The sequence below is a fragment of the Clarias gariepinus genome, chromosome 7, assembly GCF_024256425.1.
Source record: "Clarias gariepinus isolate MV-2021 ecotype Netherlands chromosome 7, CGAR_prim_01v2, whole genome shotgun sequence".
NCBI classification, from domain to species: domain Eukaryota; kingdom Metazoa; phylum Chordata; class Actinopteri; order Siluriformes; family Clariidae; genus Clarias; species Clarias gariepinus.
In genome coordinates, this window is record NC_071106.1 from 38,212,186 (window position 1) to 38,234,237 (window position 22,052).

At 39.3% G+C, this 22,052-nt stretch overlaps 1 protein-coding gene across 1 annotated transcript in view; it reads right to left on the reverse strand.

Moving 5' to 3' along the window:
- Nucleotides 1-22,052, reverse strand: part of syt9a (synaptotagmin IXa) — a 30,381-nt gene that overhangs the window by 7,658 nt on the left and 671 nt on the right. The window contains exons 2-3 of the mRNA XM_053500033.1: nucleotides 14,153-14,603; nucleotides 12,564-13,116 (exon numbers count right to left, since the gene is read on the reverse strand). Coding sequence (XP_053356008.1) covers nucleotides 12,564-13,116; nucleotides 14,153-14,603 — 1,004 coding nt within the window. The remainder of the gene's footprint in view (nucleotides 1-12,563; nucleotides 13,117-14,152; nucleotides 14,604-22,052) is intronic.

A 22,052-nucleotide genomic window follows, 5' to 3' on the forward strand; every position in this document is an offset into this window, starting at 1 on the left:
GGAGGCTTCTGATAGCAAACTTTCAGGCTGAACCAAAGTTAACAATACTTTTAAAAACGCATACATTTTAATGCTACCGAAATATGGTAATAACATTACAAAAATGTTGAACGCACAAAATGTGCTTATTATTTTATTTCTTTTATTATTTCATTATTTTTTTTAATTCACAGAAACAACCAGAAACAGTCATAAAAACATGTCATCGTACTGTATGTTTCTGTGCTATTTCTTCGCCTAAGTGACTTTTTTTTTTTTTGGCTTAGTCATGTTTGTACAGTTGGTTGAAATGAAAAAAAGGGAAAAATTATATCAGCTTGGTTGTGCTGAAAAAAGTTTATGTTTAGAGGTTCTAGTCGCATTGTTGTGCAAAGTTAGACATGAGCTTTACTCCCAGCTTCCCCTGGACTCGGACATCGTCCAGCATGGAGACCTGAGATGATGTCCACTCAGACACCTCCCTCCCCAGTCAGTACCCTGCCTCGCTCACAAGACAGAATCTCTCATCTTGTGTCTCCCGTGTCTAAATCCACCGCTGTCCTTGCAGACAGGTCGTCTCCCTAATGCAGCTCAAAGTCACAGTGAGGACTGTCTGCCTGACAACACCTCCGCAGCTGGAAAGACCAGGGCAGATCATCAGATGACAAATAATATCATCTAAATTTACAAACAAACAATGTTTTTATTTTTATTCAAATCCCAGGTTACAGCAGTGCTGTTCATTTCGATAAAAAACAACTAGGCCTGGTGATGACTGGATATCTTTAGATGATGACGGGTACAGATTCCAGCTAGCTGCCTTCCATAAACTCATCTCAGGTTCATAAATGCCTTTATTTTGAGGCTGTCGTTAATTACATTTACATTTATTGCAGTTAATGTTTACGTTATAAACTTACGTTAAAGTCTCTACAGCTACAGTGTTTGCATTTTGTCACATTACAACCACAAACGTAAATGTCAGGGATAAAGTAGTGAAGAAGTTTAGAGCAGGGTTATATATATTTATTTTTGTACCATATAAACATTCAGATGAGATCAGGCATAAATGACAAAATAAATGAAGAGCATTTGTATCTGATGTAGTTTCGAAGTGGAACAATAGTGGGAACATGTGGGAATATGTTCCAGTGCACAAAGATATTAAATTAAAAATAAGAAGTGGGCCAGATCTAAATAAAACCCAATAACAGCCTAATGCATTTGAACATACTGAGGTTGAGTGTCAGCGGCGTAAACAGCTCTAGCTGTGATCATGATGGTAATTTACCATCTTTGTAGCAGTCTGGAAACTACCCATGTTAGTTGGCTGCCTTGGCTGCCAGGGTCAGAGGTCCAACAACAACAAGAACAACGATAACAAAAACAAGAGAATATAAATTAGAGATACAGTCCTTATGATAGGAGAATCAGGTCAAAGAAAAAAGTGAAATTATGTGTAATAAGAAGCAGAATGTCTGTGCATGCTCTCCCTGTGTCTGAAATGGGTTTCCACTGGAATATCCGATGTCCTACGTGCTTCCATAAACATGCTGGTGTATACTGTAAGTTAAATTATGCGGAGAAGCATCATGTCCTAACAATAATAATAATCAAAATAATAATATTATTATTAATAATAATAATAATAATGCGAAGGCACATCAAACCAACAGATAAACCAAAAAACAGAAATTTCCCAAAACAGGAAAAAATTGTCAACTGATGTGCTTAATGTCCTTGTTATTCTCAACAGAGTGTATGACAACAGTAGAGTTTATTAACACTCAGCGCCGCGTCTTCTTCTCCTAAACTCTTCTTCTACTCTAACCCTAACCCTAACCCTAGGGTTAACCCTAACCCTAACCCTAACCCTAACCCTAGTCAGGGTGGGGGTCAGGGGTAGCTCAGTGGTTAAGGCATTGGACTACGGTTCGGAAGATCCGAGGTTCAAACCCCACAACCACCAAGTTGCCACTGTTGGGCCCTTGAGCAAGGCCCTTAACCCCTTAACTGCTCAGATGTGTAATGAGATAAAAAAATAAAATAAAATTTTTTTAAGTCGCTTTGGATAAGAGCGTCTGCTAAATGTCTAAATGTAAATGTACTCTCTTAAACTTAATATACATAAATAATGATGGTGTCCATAATTTCAGTACTCACTTATGCATCCTCTATACCGCTTATTCTGTATCCCAGGGGACTCGGGGGCACTAGGCGTGGTACATCCTGGACTGGGTGCCAATCCATCACAGGGCACACGAGCACACACATTCACACAGCTCCTAACACACTATGGGGAATTTGGAAACACCAATTTTGCCTACACTGCATGTCTTTGGACTGTGGGAGGAAAACCAGCAGGCGTGGGGAGAACATTCCCGCACCTGACCCGAGGTGTGAGGCCACAAGACCCCCAATCACCCCCCCTCCCCCCGGCCATGCCACTTCCCCGCAGTGCCACTGTGCTGCTGTCGTTTTAGCATAAACTCCTAAATACTGTACATGCACTGACTCTACAGCAGGGATAAACTACAGAACCAATATACAAAACTGAAGTGCTCTCTCTGTCTATTAATCCATAAGTACATTCTACATACCTATTATTTTACACTTCACATACAAAAAAATACTTTTTCTTCCATGCTATAAAAGTGATAAGTATAAGCGAGCTGACCCACTCGCTTGCTTGGGGTAGATTTTTACACCTCACTTCTCCACTAGCACCTCACCACCGCTTTTTATTTTTGAACCTAACAGTCACATTAACACTTGCTCTTAAAATACCTCTCCTGCAAACTCACACTGAGGTTTTCTTCCACTTATTCAAACGCTACTTTTTCTCACGGAAGCGGCTTTCACCAGGGACACGAAATACTGAGAATCCAGCAGTTACCGAGCCCTTAATGATGAAATGATGGGAGGACATGTCTGAGCTTTCGGGTGACATAAGGGAAAATACAAGTTATCGTTTCTCATTATATTTACCGTAGTGTAGTGAAGGTGATGGCTGGAGGTTCAGAAGGCGTAAGTTTTAACTCTCGCTTGGGAGAATAAATACTCTGGGTCTTCATATCACGTTTAGAAAAATGTCAATTTGATCTTAGACATGAAGGCCGAGAGACGAGGAACGCAAAGATCTGCCCGTGCTGGAAGATTTATAAATATGTATCCCAACTATTCTTATTATTTAGGGATGGGAATCACCAGGAGCCACCTGATACGATATAATCACTGGTGTCGGTTCGATTTGTATTGCGATTCTTTAAGTATCACAATTTTATAAATATCCCAATTCAATATAAATGTTGTTTTCAGATTTTGTTGCACAACACCTGTAGAGGAACCGTACGATTTCTTACAACATCTTGTCGGTTCCTGAGATACGGCCAGCGTGAGTTAGTTTACAAGGAGGGTCTCTGAGAAATCTATTGCAATCCTTATGTAAGAGAATTTCACGCTTACGCAGACAGAAGGACTCGGCATTTAAACCTCTATCAGTCACCTCCTGTTAAGCGATATCTCACTGCCTGTTTGATTAAAAATGCTCTTGATTCTCTAAGTATCGCAATTTTTTTAAATATACCAATTTTATATAACATTTTTCCTTGATTATGTTACAATTTTAAAGTATTTAAATATAACTCGTTCATTATAACATTTGTTTTCTCACTTAAAACCCGAGCGCAGCATTTTAATAAAACAATCTAACTTCAAATACAAAAATTTTAACATTTAAATTAAGCAAAAAAGCTACATTTTTACGGAGCAGCACGTATTTCTGTCATCCGCCATAATTATTATTTCTAAACAACATTAGCAACTTACTTAGTGCGCCTCCTCTTGGCTGTGAACACAAAGGCGCGTGCGGCTTCTAATTCAGGCACGTGGGGATGCTAACGTGAACAATTTTCAACTAATTAGTGCTCATGGTGTTTTAAGACTGGTGTGTGTGTGTGTGTGTGTTATGAGTGTGTTTGAAACAAATTTGCTTACAGAGTTTGTAGAAAAATGCAGATCAGAGGTTTTTTATGTGCGCGGTTTGATAATATAACGCAATAAAAATGTGTTTCTGTTGGGCCACTTGTTTTATATCTGAGGCTGATCAGCTGATCACCGGTCACGGCCAATCAAACTGAAAAGCAGAGAATTCCGGTGACTGAAAGATCGACCGGTTCATCTCTATTTATTTATATCACTCACTCACTCATCATCTTCTATACCGCATTATACTGTATACAGGGTCGCGGGGGGCCTGGAGCCGATCCCAGGACTGGGTGCCAAACTATCACGCAAGGCACACACACACACACACACACACACACACAAACACATTTGAACCTGGTTAATCATGATCAAAATAAAATATTTAATTTAGGGCTGTAGCTATTGAATATTTTAGTAATCGAGTATTCTACCAAAAATTTAATTGATTAATCGAGTAATCAGATAAAATGTAATTTTGCTTAATTAAACAGCAATGTAAAATATATAAGTGAAACAAAGATTAATTGTTTTTCTTTTTGAAATTACTTTTTTCTTTTTAAAGCCTTTTTTATAGATGCAAAAACTATAAAAAGGTATTTCAAATGACTTTAAGTAATAAAAACAACTAAGGCAAACATTAAAATAAATAATTATACTAAAACAAAAAAATTGTGCAACTTAACTTTAAGAACTAAAAGTTTCTAAATTTACAGTTCAGGCATAACATAAGCCTTTACTGACATGCTGCTTTCTTCGCTCTTTCGCTCCCTTCCATTTCACAGCCCGCAACAGAACGCTCCATCAAATCAATACACAGCTAACTGTTGGCGTCTGCGGGTGACGTAATCGCTTCTTCTTCGTCTGTGTTTAGTGGCGGCTTGCATCCGGCAGCGCGCTGTGTCACGCTAAACAAATAATTGTGCGAAAACATAACGCAAGCTTTAAAAATTGATTAAACAAAGCTTCGAGGCAGACGATTTTGCCTCGATCATTTTTTGTAATCGAGTTACTCGAGGAATCGTTTCAGCCTTGGTTCAATCAATTGTGAAATTAATTTGAGCTCATATTTAAGAGCCCAGCACTTTTGAAATGTTTTTATGAACATGCCTTAAAACAGTATTCAGTAAACCGTTCCCACAGGGATGTGAAAGTGAGTACTCACATGTTTTGGATAGAAATGTTAAAGGAATTCTTGTAGAGCATCAGTGTCATGAAGTCTGATCAAAAGAGTTTTAAAGTAACAATTTCAGTAAAACATTCAGTTCAAAGGAAAAGTTATTAAGGCTACAACTGAATTTTACGGATTTCTATAAAGATTCTATTAAACAGTTCTGCAGGGTAAATACTCACGTAAGACCCTGTAATTTAAGACAACATAAATAATAAAAGCCACGGTGTGTGTCAGTGTGTATCTGTACAGTATATGAGTAATCTGAGTTACTGTAACTAACAGACAGAGCGATCAAAGACCCTGAGTCACCATTGCGATCGAAAAAAACTGAAAAAAAACTGATGGGGCTGAGATTTGTGTGCAGTTCTATCATCCGAGCCTCAGGGAACACAACATTCCTCTTTAATTCTCTGGTTGCACATCGAAGCCAGACAGCTAATCTCTTTCTGACACCGACCAATAATATCTTAAAGCTCCCTCAAGACAATTACACAGCAGGGAGGTAAGGAGTGTGGAACTGCGGTGAGATTAGAAACCACTTCCCTGCTGTTTATTCTCAGGTCACTCTCAGCGTGACGTGACACATCTCTCGCTGTTTCAGAGAGGAAAAAGGTCAGCGTGGTGGCGAGCAGTGTCGAACAGAGACGTGAAACAACTGCAAAAGGGCAAGAATGAGGGATGACCGGGAGTGAGGACCGGGAGTGGGAGGGGTTAAGGGAAGACTGAAAAATAGATATAAAACATTTATTGATAAATCTTTTAAAAAATTTTTTATATGTAATTCCACATACAAATGAACGCATCATTCAAGCAAGGAGAGAAACTTAAAGAAAAGAACTGAAATTTTGCAAAAAGATTTGCCTAGGCATGTGAAGTATTTCGATCGAACTGAACGCCGGGTTAGCCGCGCGTATGTCCGGGAGCAACGAGTGAAGTGAGTTTTTGCATTTAGTGCAAGATTTAGTAAAGACGTAGCATCATGGGTACCAAAAATGTTAGCAAGGACGGTAGCAAGAAGAAATAAGGAGCCGCTTTCAGTTTGGTTTTTAAAGCAGCCGGTGCCAAGAGGAATTAAGGTTAAGTGAGGTTTAATGTTTATTTATTTCAGATTTTACTTTATTTACATGTCTTTTTTACATGTTTTGATTGTTTCTATATGCAAAAAATATGATTACAGTGTTGGGAATTTGTGATATTAATAATATTTTTGGGTGACTGGAACATATTATCTGCATTTACATTATTTCCAATGGGGCAATATGTTTTGCAATACAAAATTTCACCTTAAGAACTCGCCTCCGGGATTAAATTCTCATGCAGAGGTCCCGCTGTACAGTACAGCTAATTTTTCAGACCTAAAGCCAATTCTGCAGGCAACAACACAAGACTGAACTGTGTAGTTTAACTGCTTTAAAAGAGCATGAAGACTTGGATGAAATGGAGAGGTATGTGTTTACATCCCATGCCCAGGTAATCCCAAGTTGTTCTTGCAGTATTTAACCCTCCTGTTACCTTCAAATTTACTAACATCTTTTATCCTTTGTCCCCAGCAATTTCAACCTCCAGAAAATTATAATATTTATAAATGTTACCCAAGTTTATGTATAAAAAAATCACTGAATATAAAGGAACAAAAAAAAATCAATCATTAACTTTGAGACTTTAAACATTGAATGGGGTCAAAATGACACCAAAGTTAATAGGAGGGTTAAATAAAATGTTACTCAACGTTAGTTGCCGGTTGCACATCACTATCCAGACAGTTTTGAGTCAGATCAGTGGCACGCGGAGGCTGAAAGAGATCGGATCCAGACTCGCTACTCAATCCAGCGTTTACCATAAAGGTAGGATCTCCTAGACCTTCCTGGAGACGTCACTTCCGTCATGGCTAATGTTAACAAAGTCAAACACACACTAATACATTAGTGATATCAAAACATTTTACTGTGACAAAAAGTAAGGATGCATATTTCAAGCAAGGAAAGAAACCCAAAGAAAAGTGGGAGGGGCTTCCCGAGGGTCGTTAATATCAGAGACACCCACACAACCGTCCATCATTTCTGATTCATATGTCGACTGACTCATCAGACTTTTTTCTTGGCGAGAAATACGAGAAAGAAGTATTTTTGCTGGATAAGTGACTCTGAATTTAAAAAGCAAAGGTGTGAAAGTTTGTACGCCTGCATGTGCACGCTATTTTCATTTACTCTTCCCTTTAGTATCGTTTTACCGTATATCTATTTTATATTAAATAATCTTCATGATGAAACCTGACCTTAATGGAAGCAGTCTTCGTATTCAAGCTGCTCTCTCTCTCTCTCTCTCTCTCTCTATCATGAGCTACAGTAACCTCATAAAAATATCCAAAACGTTAAGCTTCGATATGTACTGTTATCGATTTGCATACAAAGATAAATAAACGTCTGAAAGTTCTGCTTGTGAACGAGCTCTACAGTTCAATTTCATGGTTAGGTTAGGTCTTGATTTAGTTTGAAAAGCTTGAAATGAGGAGGATCCAGATTGAGGCATTAATGGGCATGCTGTGTGAAATGAAACGCTCGCTCGCTCTCTCTCTCTCTCACACACACACACACACACACACACACACAGTAATACTTAGGGCATTAAGTAGCCATTACGGTACTGGAATTGAGGTTAGTGTTACTTTTGACTTTTGGGGCCAAGTGCAGCCGGATTTTTGTGATATTTCAAGCACAATTAGCCTCCAATGTGGAAAAAAGTAGCACACAAGCCTACATACTATGAATGTGTGCACACTGTATGCGTGTGAGGGAGGATGATGGGAAATAATGGGAAGTCAGCAGAAAAGAAGGCTGAGATATAATTGGAGTGAGGGTGATGACTGAAGAATGGGCTATTTTTCTGCCTAACATGCGTATGTATGTGTGTGTGTGTGTGTGTGTGTGTGTGTGTGTGTGTGTGTGTGTGCGCGCAAAATTTCCTCACGACGAGTGTCACAACCAACGTTAGCAGGTCTATAGTTTTCTACCAGTTTGTTCCATCCAAAACAGACGCTGTTATTAAAATTTTTATTTCAGTGCAGGAACATTGTTAATGAAAATATTTGCATTAAGCTCATTTATTATTAAGACTTAGGATTCAACATCATCTCCGCCATGGCCTCCATTTTTCTCACTGGAAATCCAGAGATTCAGGATATCCCACTTTCTTTAACATAAGGGAGCTCCACTGTCACCAAAAAGACATTTAAAAGTAACCACTTCCTCAAATACAGTATAAGTCATACACTTATACACCTGAAAGTTCCTCTCCAGACCACCAGAGGTCACCATCACTAGAAAACTACGGCACTTCTGAGTCTTAAACAATGCCCTCCTGGACCGGTATATACAAAGCTTCTTAAGCCTAAAAGTTGGTCCTAATGATGAAATGCTATGAAAATTCTTAGAATTGTGACATTTTCTTAGAATTTCCCCTTAAATTTAGGATTAAATCTTAGTAAAGATAAAAACGATTCACGAAACATCTTGGCCCTAAAAATAGCTCCTAAGGTAAAAATTGTTAAGAGTAGAGAGGAGGACTTTTAAGAGGCTGTCCTACAATCATGTAAATTAGTGAAAGGTGAGCCATCAATCTGAAAGTAATAAAATCAGTTTGGTAAATAAATGTAAGATTTACCAAAGATTTCCACTGTGTGGGAATTTATGGCCTTAAAAGTAGACACATTTTCAAAATTTGTTTTTTAAAATTAACTTTAAAAGATATTTAGCCTATAACAGTAACTTTGCATGAAGTAGCTTATAGTTATATTTATACAATTTCTTCATATACAAACATTATGATTTTACTGTTCATTCTATTATCATATATTCTGTTTTTACAAAGAGCGCATTTCAAGACTTTTATAGAGGTCAAAGGTTATCAACCAATCAACCACACCTTCTCACTAAGATAAAGGTTTTTGTATTAAGGTTTTCCTTACTCAGAGTTGCTCTAAAAAGTTTTATAAATTACTTTTATAATGATCATAACACCCTACTGCATTTAATTCTTATAATAATGCAAAAACACATCGACATCTGCTGACGCAGTAGCACGTCCTGACAATGTTGGAATTTTTATGGTCATTTAATTTTATTTATTTTAGTTAATAAATCTACTACAAAATTACACAAAATATAAGATGACAAAAAAACCTACATGCGTAGATTTTCTAATTACACATGATAAAATCTAAAGGCTCACTTTGTTAACGTTTACGTTGCTTAAATTTGAATTCTACATTTGTACGGTAATTTTAATACTGTGATTATAAATTCGTTTAACTACAATGTTTCACTTGATTTTATCCGCTACTACGTGCAGCTCTAAAGGAACGCGGCTCATTAATCCTTGAGAGAATGAACTGATGCCAGAGACGTCAGTCTATGGTTATATAGCACCACTCAGCGGTAAAAGCCAGCAAACGCACAAACCCAAATGCTGCCACCATGCGGTGTGGCGGTAAAACCAGAATATCGCATGAGTAACATCGTTCATTGTAAATAATGGATGCGATTTTAGCAAAAATATGCATGAGTGCAGTTAGCCGGCTGTAGTTGTTGAGGTCCAGAAGAAGTAAGACTCGCTTTAGCTGTTTCACCAGTTGTTGCTAGCGCTACTATGAAATCCCCTCGCTGCTGGTGGTGACACCAGTGAGTGCTGTACATATGCGCAGAGAAAAAGGTTGCATGAATTCCGATCTGCCTGCTCTCATTCAAGTTGCATGACCATGTATACAACCGCATACAAAAGTGTGTCATATCTGATCTGAAAAATATCCAGTTTGTGCTAAAAAAAATCATTAGGTTAAAAAAACCTGAATTAAATGACTTTAGGCTGGTAATGTGAACACAAGCCTTGAACATAGTATATTTTTTTTATCTTAATGTATGTATTTTTTAATCTATATGTAAATATTGCGCATACTTCCGGTAGCCGATCAGAATTTTTTTGTGTCAGTGGAAAGCCAAGCGAAACGAGTTTAATTTTTTTTACTTTATTTTTGTCGTAATTGAGTAAAATATAAATAGAACAAAAAATCACTTTACCAACAATATAAACTTAGTCTTTTTTCACTTTTGATTAGAATTTTATAAGTCGATTTTAATCTCTTTGATTTTAATCTTTTTTATGTTCGATGAAACCGTTTCTGTCTCATTGTTACCTAAAGCGTCTCTTCTGTAAAAGCTTCAGTAGTACCAAATGATTGATCGCACAATTGATTCGTCACGCTGTCATTTGGTCGACTGGCAAGTGGCGCTGTTTAATTGAGTCACTTGATGAATAATGCATTCTGGGTGCTAATTAGATAAAGGTCATCAGCAGGAGATAAATCACGACTGTTCACTCTATAACACTATATCATCATTAAATTCACGTAATTATAGCCGGTTAAACCTGAGACTGGCTGCAGCTTTCGGGTCAGCGGGTTTTTGTTTGTTTTGTTTTGTTACACGAAGTTAAACTTGAACGTCCCACGCTGTAAACTAAGGATAGGGCTGAACAGAGGGAAGTTATTTATTTCCTCTCGGAGACGCCGAAGCAGGAGCTGTACCACCACCCACATGGTTTTTGGAGCGTGAGCCGTATGTGCTATGATATGCAACCTGATGGTAAAGAGCATACAATCAGTTAATCTGTATCGTTTGATTAAGGTTTATAATCTATCATTACTGTAAACAATAAAAAATGTAAAGACGAAGCAACTGATTTGTACGATCGGTTGTGTGTGTGTGTGTTTTTTTACATTCCTGAAATTTTATTCATCTGTGCTAAAATTGCAAAGGGGAAAGAAAAATCTGAGCTGAGTTGTGATCAATTTTACCCAGTTATTTCTTGTAAATAATGTTATTCCCAGTGCATTCCCAGTTTTATTTTATTTATTTTATAAATATAATTGCGATAACCGTCTACAGTCTGATTGATGTACCCTGTGAAAACTTTTGGCCTTACCCGTGAACCCACTTTGGTGGAAAACTCAATGGGGCTCTGAAGAGATGAAAAATAATCAGTCTTCCTCCATGCTAGTGGCCATCTCCCCACTCCCACTGTTATCTACCTTATAGAGATGCTTAAATCCTAGCAGGAAACTAAACCATTCAGCCGGGAAGATGGAGAACACCTACGAGTATGAAGAGCAAAACGAGAGCGAGAATGCCATAATGGATGGGTAAAAGACTGATGAAGCGAAGCACATAAAAGCTCCAAGAATGAGAAAATGGGATTTAAAAAAATAGAGATTTGTTCGAGGGAGGAGAACTGAGGAGGATGGAGTAGGAGGAGGAGGAGGAGGTGGAAGCGATGGTGAACAAAAGGGAACGAGTAAGTGAGAGACATGGTTGTAGGTACTGTAAAGAACAGATGGAATACAATGTTGTGAAAAAAATATATAAACTGGTCTATATAGGAAAAATGGATCAAATTTAATTAAAGCAGACCATCAACAATTGATACCATGAGGCATGGTTAACCTTTTCACCTCGTAAACTTCTATTATTCATGGCTTTGTGAAACATACAGTAATGCACTGCTAAAGAACACCAACAGACCCATGTCTGAGGAGATACCGTTGTACTAATTAGACAGTACACTGCATAATTGCAAAAATAGTTTCCAGCTTGCATGCTAAAGAAGCTGTCGCTCTCTGGGAATTGTGGAGTATTTTCGATCAAGAGACTTAACCAAAAAGAATTGAAATACCCTTAACGATCCAAAGACCCACTGGGGAAATACAGCTGGGTGAATCTACTGTTTGTCCTGCACCAGGGATCTTCAGCTCCAAGCCTGGAGCTCAGTGTCCACCAACAACTAAACACAGCCACTGAATCTACAGTAGTAATTAACCGATTATTTGAATCAGATGTGTTTGAGCAGAAGAATCACCAAACTGTGTTGGACACTGGCTCACCAGGACTAGACCTTAAGATCCCTGTCCATCACTATGGAAAAGTTCAAACTAGTGGGTTAAAGAGGTTGTCCCTCTGTGTAAAAACATCAATGGGATTTATGACTTTGCAGTTCACCAAGTAGAATCTCCTTTAGAAAAAACAAAGAACTCTTGAGGAACCCTGAAAGGCAGTGCTTTGAATCTAATATTACCCCAAAACCTTGTAATAACAAGGCTGTCTCTCTTAGGGAAATATGGGATCATTACAATTTGGAGACTTTATCATGGAGGAGCGAACCCTTAACAATCCAAAAAACCCTTGATGGACCGAGCCAGAGTAGAGTATGCATTTATATTTAAATTTGAAGGCCGATATGTTTGTCCCAGAAAACCATATAAGAAAATGTAAAGATGTTGTAAATCCCTGCTTCAGCCGAACTTGGAAAGTTTATTCATTTACTCGGACCTATCAATGAGCGTATCTATAGAAGATTTGCCATGTAGATGCCAACTTACCGAGGAGACGTACTGAATGTCCCTGCACAACTTGGTCTCCCGTGGAAAATCCACCAGATCCAGGAAGTTGTCCACTACCACCTGTCCGATGATGTCATGCCGCGAAAAACGGTCAAAATCATAAACCGTGAAGTGGAGCTTTCGTGTAGGAAGTTCAGCGTATGCCACAGGGAAGAGGAAGACCTCATCAAAAACGGGGTTCAGAGTCTTCCGATGCACCTTGGTCTGGTGCTTGGTCTTGCGGTCAGGAAGAAGGTAGATCTTAACGTAGGGATCCGAGGTCCCGGAAAAGTCCTTGGCAGGAAGGTCTTGGGCGCGGTGGATCTTGACTATGAGCTGCTCCAGATCACAGTCGTATTTCAGGATGAAATGGAGACGGCCGCAGGTTCCCCCTCGACCACTGCGGTTTTCTTCGCTGTCTAATGAGCGCTGCTTGTACAGCTCTGGTTTGAGTCGGCCAAGGCTCATCCCTGTTAGCGAGTCTTGCCTCTGGAACTGGGCTACCATGAAGTCAGGGTTGGACTGGTTCATGTGGCGCCGAATGGAGCTTGGCCTACGAACATTAGAGATAGAAGAAGAATAAAACCTAAAGAATATCAGCTATATATTTGTAAAAGAAAAAATATATATAATAAAATCAACAAGTTAATATTTATTAATATCTGGTCCATGAGGCATTGTGACAGGGTCGTTTATTTGTACATTGTTATAGTGCTAGAACTCACAGCTGTTATCGTAGTCTTTTATATTTATAATAGACGTATTTTACTGTTTGTCTGGTCATTGAACCGAATGCATTTGAATTGCTAAATTGGATTTAATGGTTCTGTGCTCAAAGTTCTGGAATTAAAGCTTTTTACAGCTGCAATAAACAGCCAAAATATTATTTCACACATTTACATAACGCATAAAATTTAAATAGTTGGATGAGTTTCGAAGAGGATCTCTGAAATGTGATTTACAGCTGAAGGGGTATCAAGCTGCTTAGACATTGAGAAAGCCTCAGGAACCTCTGCATTATGTAATTATTTATGCTTTTTAATTCTGGTTTTTAGCTTGTGAGCCCTCGTTATGCGTAAGGTTAGGAATTAGTTTTGTGTTTGTGTGTGTGTGTGTGTGTGTTTGTCCTTCCAGTGGAAGCAGTTTGATGTAACTGGATTTCTATTAGAGACATGGTTTCTCTTAGAACCCCTTTAGAAAGGTAGAACTATTAATTGTTATTTGATGTTAATGTTATTTAATAGAAAACGAAAAAATTAAGGATTTCTTAATTATGGGAAACTTTTATGGTTCTGTAGAGCTTCCTAACAAGAGAATTAGAACCATTATTCATCAAATCAACAAGGGAGTGTGGACTTTGGACTTTGTACTGCTCTGTACTGTATATGTGTAGTCCTAAAAATCTATGAGCGTTGATGAACCCATGAGGGATTTTGGTAGTACACTACAATACTGGGTTTCAACTTTACCAAGACATCAAAACATTTTAGACAACACTGGGCCAACAAGCTTGAAACTAACCCTTGACGAACCCATTTTGTTCAGACATTATACAAAGTGATTTGTTACTTGATGATGCTTCGACTAACCGAACACAAGTCGATGACGGATCCGTGATCTGCCTCTGCATACGACCGCTGCCATAGATGCTGTCCTCCCCAGCCTTGGACTCTGCTTCCATGGCAATATCAGGTGACGTGTGGCTGATTTTCAGAGCTGTCTCCGGCACCGGAACGGGTGGAGGTGACCCGGGCGCCGGCGGCGAGACTGGCGTTGGAGGCACAGTCGTCTCCTTAACCACCGAGCCTCGAGGTTGGTTCCGGCGGTCGAGAGTAGCGTCCACTTCCGTGTAAATAGGCTGCGGTTGAAGTGGTGGAGGAGGTGGAAGAGGGTGCTCTGTTGGGCCATCTTTGGTTCCAGGAGAGAGTGCTCGCTCGCGCCATGGGATCCAGCATAGTTTCCAGGAGACAAAGAGCGAGACTCCGAACAAGGCCAGTCCACAGGCCGTCACCACCAAAGACAGCAGGCTCACCGAGACATCTACAGAGTCAGAGATAGAAAGCGTGTTGGGAATCGGTGATCAAAATAAATACAACCTCCTCGATGAGTTCGTCTGGGTATAATTATAATTATGCAAGTGCAAGGCAAGGTGTGAAGGAAGCTAAATATAGTGCTGGTGCAATGCTACAGAGAAAGCTTTCATTTATTTTCATTTAAGTGCCATTACAGAAGAATATCTCATTTAGCTTTGAATAAATCATCAGCCGTGGCAGGTATGAATGTGCCAGCAGAGCTTTTTCTTTTAAAGAGTAATAAAAAGTGATTTCAATGCAAGCCTTTATTTTTTAATTTTTAATCAAATTAATCATCGTGGGTTTGGATAGAGCGCGTGGTGAGCCGTGGTAACCACACCGGATGCTCTGAGGGAGTGAGAAGAACGGCTGATTTATTCCTAGCCCAGACTGTAGAGTCGTGTTTTGTGTCAGGTGTCAGGTGACCACACAACGCAACGCTGCCGCTAATTCCGCAGCCCTTTTTGCTGATATTTTTCACAGTCATCCTTTTTTTTTTCTATGAAAAATATCTTTGGGTGCGAAGAGAAATGAATAGTTGATGGATTCAACACATGTTGCATAATCACAGGACAAATTGCACAAATAGACAGGACGGCATGTCGAGGTTATAATTTTCCTGTCTGATATTTTGAGGAAGCGTGGCATGAAGCCAGGAGAGCATTACAGGGATGAAATCATAAGTAAAGCTGGCAATCTGCTTTTAAGAGTGTGTGAGAAAATAAAAAAAAAAAAGACAGAGATAGTGTTCCCTACGTCTCTCTTATTGTGCCGGTGATGAGTCTGTGATATTGATTTTGCTCGAGTCTAATAGATTTAGTTTTGAGCTACTGATGGATACAAGATATTGGCCTAACGTCTAACACGACCATCCATCAGTCTACATCGTTAGGACATGATTAGCCATTAGTCACATCTGAAGAAGGTTTATTTAAAGTTTCCCAGACGGCACATGTACGTCGGCCTCAGAGCGGAGTCTATTTATAACGACTGACCCGCATCTGTATCTGATGGGACATCATCTGATCTATTTTGCGAACTTAGTGAACGTCTCAGCTAGGATTTTTTTCCCGGTAGCATTGTCGACAGAACTAGCCACTAGCGCTAACCACCGCCACCATCATCGGCGCTAACAGTGCTGGTAGAGTAGAGACAAACAAAGCCAGTTCTTTGCTACTGAACCGATTATAAACCAGCACCAGACGTGAACTAGCACCTGGTTTAACTTTGGTCGCGAAGGAGCTACTGTTAGTGCTCGCAACTGATCAGAGACGACGCTACTCCCTGGAGCCCACAAGAGGGAAAGACGGCGACTCCCCGTGACATCAGTCGTCTTCAGTTTAGCTTTCACTTCGCAGAAAATAACTATTCTGTTAAATGATTCTGTGACAGTTATTAAAGGCATGAACAGGTTTAGTTTATTACCACCGTTCGTTAGCTTGATTGTTCACAGCATTAAACATAATTTAAACCAGTTATTGTTTATGATTTTATTTAGCTACGAAATTCATGTAAACCTTACTCACTCACAGGAAGCCTGTGGCCTGTAGCGGGAGATCTAGGGCACGTGACCGGATACACCCTGGACAGGGTTCCACACACATACACACATACACTTATTTACACACTACGGACAACTTTGGGGACACCAATTATCCTAATCCGCATGTTTTTGGACAGTTGAAGGAAACCGGAGTACCCAGAGGAAACCCACCAGCACGGGGAGAACATTTAAACTCCATACACTCGTAGACGGGAATGGGATCGAACCCGGACCGGAGGTGAAAGGTGACGGTGCTAACCACTACGCCACGGTGCCACCCAATTTTGTTACCATTTAGTTTAATGTTATTTTATAAGCCCTTATTATGGACTAAATAAAGAGTTAAAATGATAAACATTAGGGTAATTAAGTGACTTATGAGAGTCGTGTCTGTGTGCCGCTCGGCCAGACTGTGACGTTTGCTCGTCGTCTCGTTACTCTTACTGTTTGTGTTCCTTCTCGTGCTGGAGATCTTTGGCAAACTTCTTCTCTTATACAGTACATTAAAGTTTCTTAACTAGTGTCTCTTCATTATACGGACATAAACTTATAAAGCTAGCTTTGGATGCCAGTATAAGACCTTAAAATACAGCATTTGCAGTTTGGAAATTCCGACTTACATGAACAAAGCTTCGCTTCATCGTCCCTGCATCGTCTGGAGGACAAATTTTGATTAAAAGCCGTCGTCTCTGAAAAATTAGCAAAGCTCTCCGTTACCTCATGGGTATAACTTTATATATCGGGTCGTGTGTGTGTGTGTGTGTGCTGTAAGGGTGAAGTAAAATGTCCTTTGATCCTGTAACTGACTAATAATATCCTACTCATATAAGTAGTGTCCGTGAGTGTGTGTGTGTGTGTGTGTGTATCAGTGTACTGATGAGTCTCAACCAGCTTTGATTTTAATTGAATGCAGGACATTAATTAGCTCCATGCTATATTTCTCTTCATTAACTTAAAAGAAGTGGTGGCGTGCTTAATTTAAAAAAATCAAAGCCGCTTCAATTACGTCTTCTCTCTGTCCTGCATCCCGGAGCTACAGTAAGTGAGCTTCTGCTTTTTGTGGGAACTGAGTTAGAAAAACTTTCCAAACTGTCCACGCTCTGAGTGCTCGTCTCCATCCTGCATGTTTTATATAATGAGAAAACTTGTGATAATTAGTGTAGCGCCACCCAGAGGCCGTTTCTGGAGTCTGTACATCAAAGCCTGTCTTCTCTCTCAGAGGGAGCACTGACGAGATGTGACACACTTCTCACACACACACACACACACTGGAAAAATCCAAATCAGCAGACACACTCACGTGACATTGTGTGCTGCGAACGCACTTAGAGCCTAACGAATCTCTTTCCAAAATGGACCACTGGGAACGCGGCGCTACTCGCGTGTGTGCAGGTGATTGATGTTATTCCTCTGATTTTTAACAATAATTGCTAAATAGATTAAAACACACTTAGAATAGAAAGAAGCAAAGAAAGAATAAAAATAAGTGGACCGAAGGCCAGAGACAATTATACAGCTGTGTTAGTTAGATTTATAATAAGCTCCTGTAATTAATGTCTCTCTTCTTGTCCTGGTGATGAGTCTGTCCATCAGTCTACATCGTTAGGACATGATTAGCCATTAGTCACATCTGAGGTTTATTTAAAGTTTCCCAGACGGCAGACGAACGTCGGCCTTAGAGCGGAGTCTATTTATGATGTCTGACGCGCATCTGTGAATTATTCTCCCCTACCTGTATTTTATGAGCTTTACTACTTTTGCTCAAAAGAAAAAAAAAAAAAAAACTCTCACCGTGAGGCGCTTCAGAGCGCTTTGTAAGATCTGATGGGACATTTCTGATCGTAGTGATCTCTTTTCTGAAATCATTGAACGTCTCAGCTAGGCTTTTTTTGCCGCTAGCATTGCCGACAGCACTAGCCGCTAGCGCTACCACCGCCACCATCATTGCTGCTAACATTGAGTAGAGACAAACAATCGCAAAATAGAGTAGGGAAAACCGGGGTACCAGGAGGAAACCCACCAAGCACGGGGAGAACATGCAAACTATACAGGGGGAAAAAAGCAAAGCAAGATAATGAAAGAAAAGGAAGAAGCAAATAAACAATAAAACGAAAAAAGAAGGGGAACAAATAAAATACGGGGAAAGTGAAAAAAGAAAAAAGGAAGTGTTTAAAGAAAGGAACCAGATAAGGAAGTAATTAGAAAGAAAGAGTGCAAAACAGAGAGAGAGAGAGAATATAAGAATGAGAAAGAAATGAAACGATTAAGGAAAAATAAAGAAATCAAGGAAGAAAGAAGAAACAAGCAAACAAACAAAGAACAGAAAGAAAAAAGACACAAAAAGACCACGAGAGACAGAAAGTGTTTGATTTTTTCTAGCTCAGTGTTTCCGATTCCCACGGAATCGCAGCGTGGTCATGTGACCTGCGGTGTGTGTGTTCAATCCATCAGCGCATCATAATCGACCGCAGGGTGCCAATAACCACAGCTGCGTGCGAGGACGTGAAAACAGTGAACGATTCCTCACGTTACACACCACATCTCACACGCACGTGAAACAACTCTGTTCCACAGCGCTGTTCAGTCCTGGACTCTGATTGGTCAAAAGTTGTTGATATTAAATTTTCATAAGAGCAGCTCTGACAGTAACGCAGATGAAACGTATTGACAGGTTGATATTAATGTGATTGTTGTAATACATTAATGTTTGTGTGGACGTGTCCACTTGATGTTTCCTTATATGGGTGGACGGAGCGTCCAGCCTCGGTGCCTCGGTGCTTTGAGGTAAAGGTCAGAGGTGAATATTAATAATATAAATATTAATATGAATATGAATATTACTAATTATATTAATTAGTATTAATAATAATAATATTAATTATAAAGATACATAAATATATGCATACATGAATAATTTTTAACTACATAAAACTCTTTATATATCCTTGTAGTTTTAAAAAAAAAAATTTATGAAGTCCAAGGAGAACAATGTAGCCAAGAACACGTTGCCATGTAGCCAATAAACCCCACTCTTACTCCCAGTGTTCAGCTGGTGGAAAATGATTGTTTTGCTCCTCACCAAACCTTGATGTACTGATTACTTAATAGCACTTAATACCACGACTAGTGAAATCTCCAGCCGAGTCTCGTCTCATTTGTGACCTGCTAACACAGAATTAGTGCGACATGAGACTATGCACACACAGTGCTCCTATCCACACACTACTGTAAGGCTAAAATTAGCTCCTAACATCGCTGTTAATGTTTCAGTTTTAAGCCAATTCCTCGTATTATTTCCGTTAAACATCCTTGAAAAGGGGGGGAAAAGGTTTCTACAGGGGTTTATTGGGAACCTTACTAGGGATTTGAAACATTACAGGAAAAACAAACAAACAAACAGAATAAGTAAACAAACAAAAAGAACTAATAAATACAATCCCAATTTTTTATTTTCATTAATATCATTAAAAGCACAAGAAAGCCTGTGGATAATGTTTGAGTCAAAACTGTTGTTCTAACAAACAGCATAATAAAAGAGCGAATAAAGCATATTTATATTTCATATTTAGATTAAGTATGCCCTAAATCTTTCTGAGCAGACCTACTTTCTTATTTAGGACTTTAGATACTTCGCGCACACCTGCGTACTGCGTAAGACCTACAAAGATGCAATAGCTAGATTTCAAATGGAATAACAGGAAAATGCGGAATTCACATTTACTGTACAGCCATAACATTAACACTTCCACCATGAGCACTCAATAACACTGATTATCAATTATGAACAGGTGACAGGAGCATGGGCACCTATTGGCCGAACCATGCACGAGGGGAACAAAGGTTAGCCAGTCCAGTCCACAGAAAAGCCAATGCAGGATAAATAACTGGAAAAGTCAATGCTGGTGATGATAGTAAGGTATCCAGTGCACCAGAGGTCACCATGTATGGGCCTTAGCAGGGAAAGTGTTGTTGATCTGGTCTCCAAACTCACCAGCACACTCAGTCTTGTAGATTCTTGTCCTAAAGGCCCACAGATGCCCCCGTGCCACGAAGAGAGCCCACGCAATACTGGGCATTATATTATGGGTTTTAATACAGTGTTTGGTTTCATATCTACTCTACTGTATGTGAGCTATAATACAGAGGGGTCCAAAACTATAGGACCATAGTGAAAATCTTGAATGTTTTTATTTTAAATGTAAAAATAAATAAATAAATAAATAAATCATGGTACACATGGTGCTCCTGAGACATCAAAGGTCCTGACCCGTTCTGCAATCCAGTGCTGCACGGTTCAACCTGATGCCCTGATTAAAATTAGAGTCCTCATCACATGATTACTGCTGCTGAGGATGAGGAAGAGGATAGCCCTGCCTGAGGTCTGCTTGGGGATCCATGTGATATCTCAAGACAGTTCCACCTCATACTCATGAAGATGCTTTGAACTGCATCGACACAAACTGTTTTATTTATTCATGGTCGTGCTTTCTGGTATGACCTACTGTAATTAAGGAGGACTTGCCTTTTGAGTCTGGTTCCTCTCAAGGTTTCTTCCTCATGAGTTCTCGGGGAGCTTTTCCTTGCCACTTGTAAAGCATTTTAGTTAGGATTAAAAAATTTTATTTCTGTAAAACTACTTTGTAAACATGCCTTTTGTTAAAAGCTCTATGCAGATAAATTGAACTAAACTGCAAAATTTTCTTCGCCTCCAACTCTATGTGCCCCTTTACACTAGGAACGATTGATTTGTACCATGCCAAAGAACGATTGCCCCACCCCCCCAAGCCAGCGTTCCCATTATTACTTTTTCTCCATACTTGGGTACGATTGCGTATTTCCACCCTCTGATACAGCAGGTAGCAGTATGCATGTGAGACACCATGAAACAAAAATAAGAAAAGAATGAGGTGGTTAATATTCATGCTATGCCTAATATCATTGAATACTTCATACTAAATGTCCAGAACAACGCTCGAAGGAGACTGACAGCCCTTGATGTTGTGTCCACTTATATTTCTGGGTACATTTGGCGAGACCGAGTGTGAAACGATTGTGTTCTCACTGATCAAAATGAACCAGACTTTGGGGTAAAGTGTTCTCAGAAACGATCCTAAAGACCTAACGTGAAAAGTTACAAACACTAAATCAGGAACAGTCCTTAACCAGATTTGATCAGAAATGAAGGGCTCAGTCATGTTTTTGTTCTTGAAATGTCTAATTATCGCAACTTTTAAATGCTGTATACTGTATGGGAGTGTGTGTGTGTATGTGTGTGTGTGTGTGTATACAGTATATAAACTGTATATTGGCTGACAAACTCCTCCAGTGTTGAGAAAATTAATTACAGCTTTACCTTTTGACTGTGACAAAGCACTGACACTGGAGACTCCTTCCATATGTAACACAAACATTTCCTTGCAGAAAGCTTTTTCTTTTGAGTCAAACAAATGGACGTCTCTTAGTCTTTCAAAGGGCTCTTAAGTGCCTAACGGTGAGAGTTTTTTTTTTTTTTTTTTATTTTAAGGGAATTTTTTAAGCTCATTAAATACAGGTAGGGGAGAATAATTTACAAGTTGAAAATATCTCTTTAAAGAAAAGAGTTATTAGAGTAGAGAAGCTTTGATGAGCCACTACACTGACTTGATTAGATTAAAGTTCTTAGTTTTACAAACATCTCAAAGCTGTGAAGGATAAACTCGGATTTGAGGCACAGTCCTTGTCAATTATACACTTCGAATGCGATAAAAGGAGCCGAGTGATCATCGGCCCAAACCAAGAAGGCCATGAGAAAAGCTTCTTCTGATATCTAGTACATTTTTTTATTATAATAGAAACATAAGGGGGGGTACTGGTGACTCTATGATGGTAGGTTTC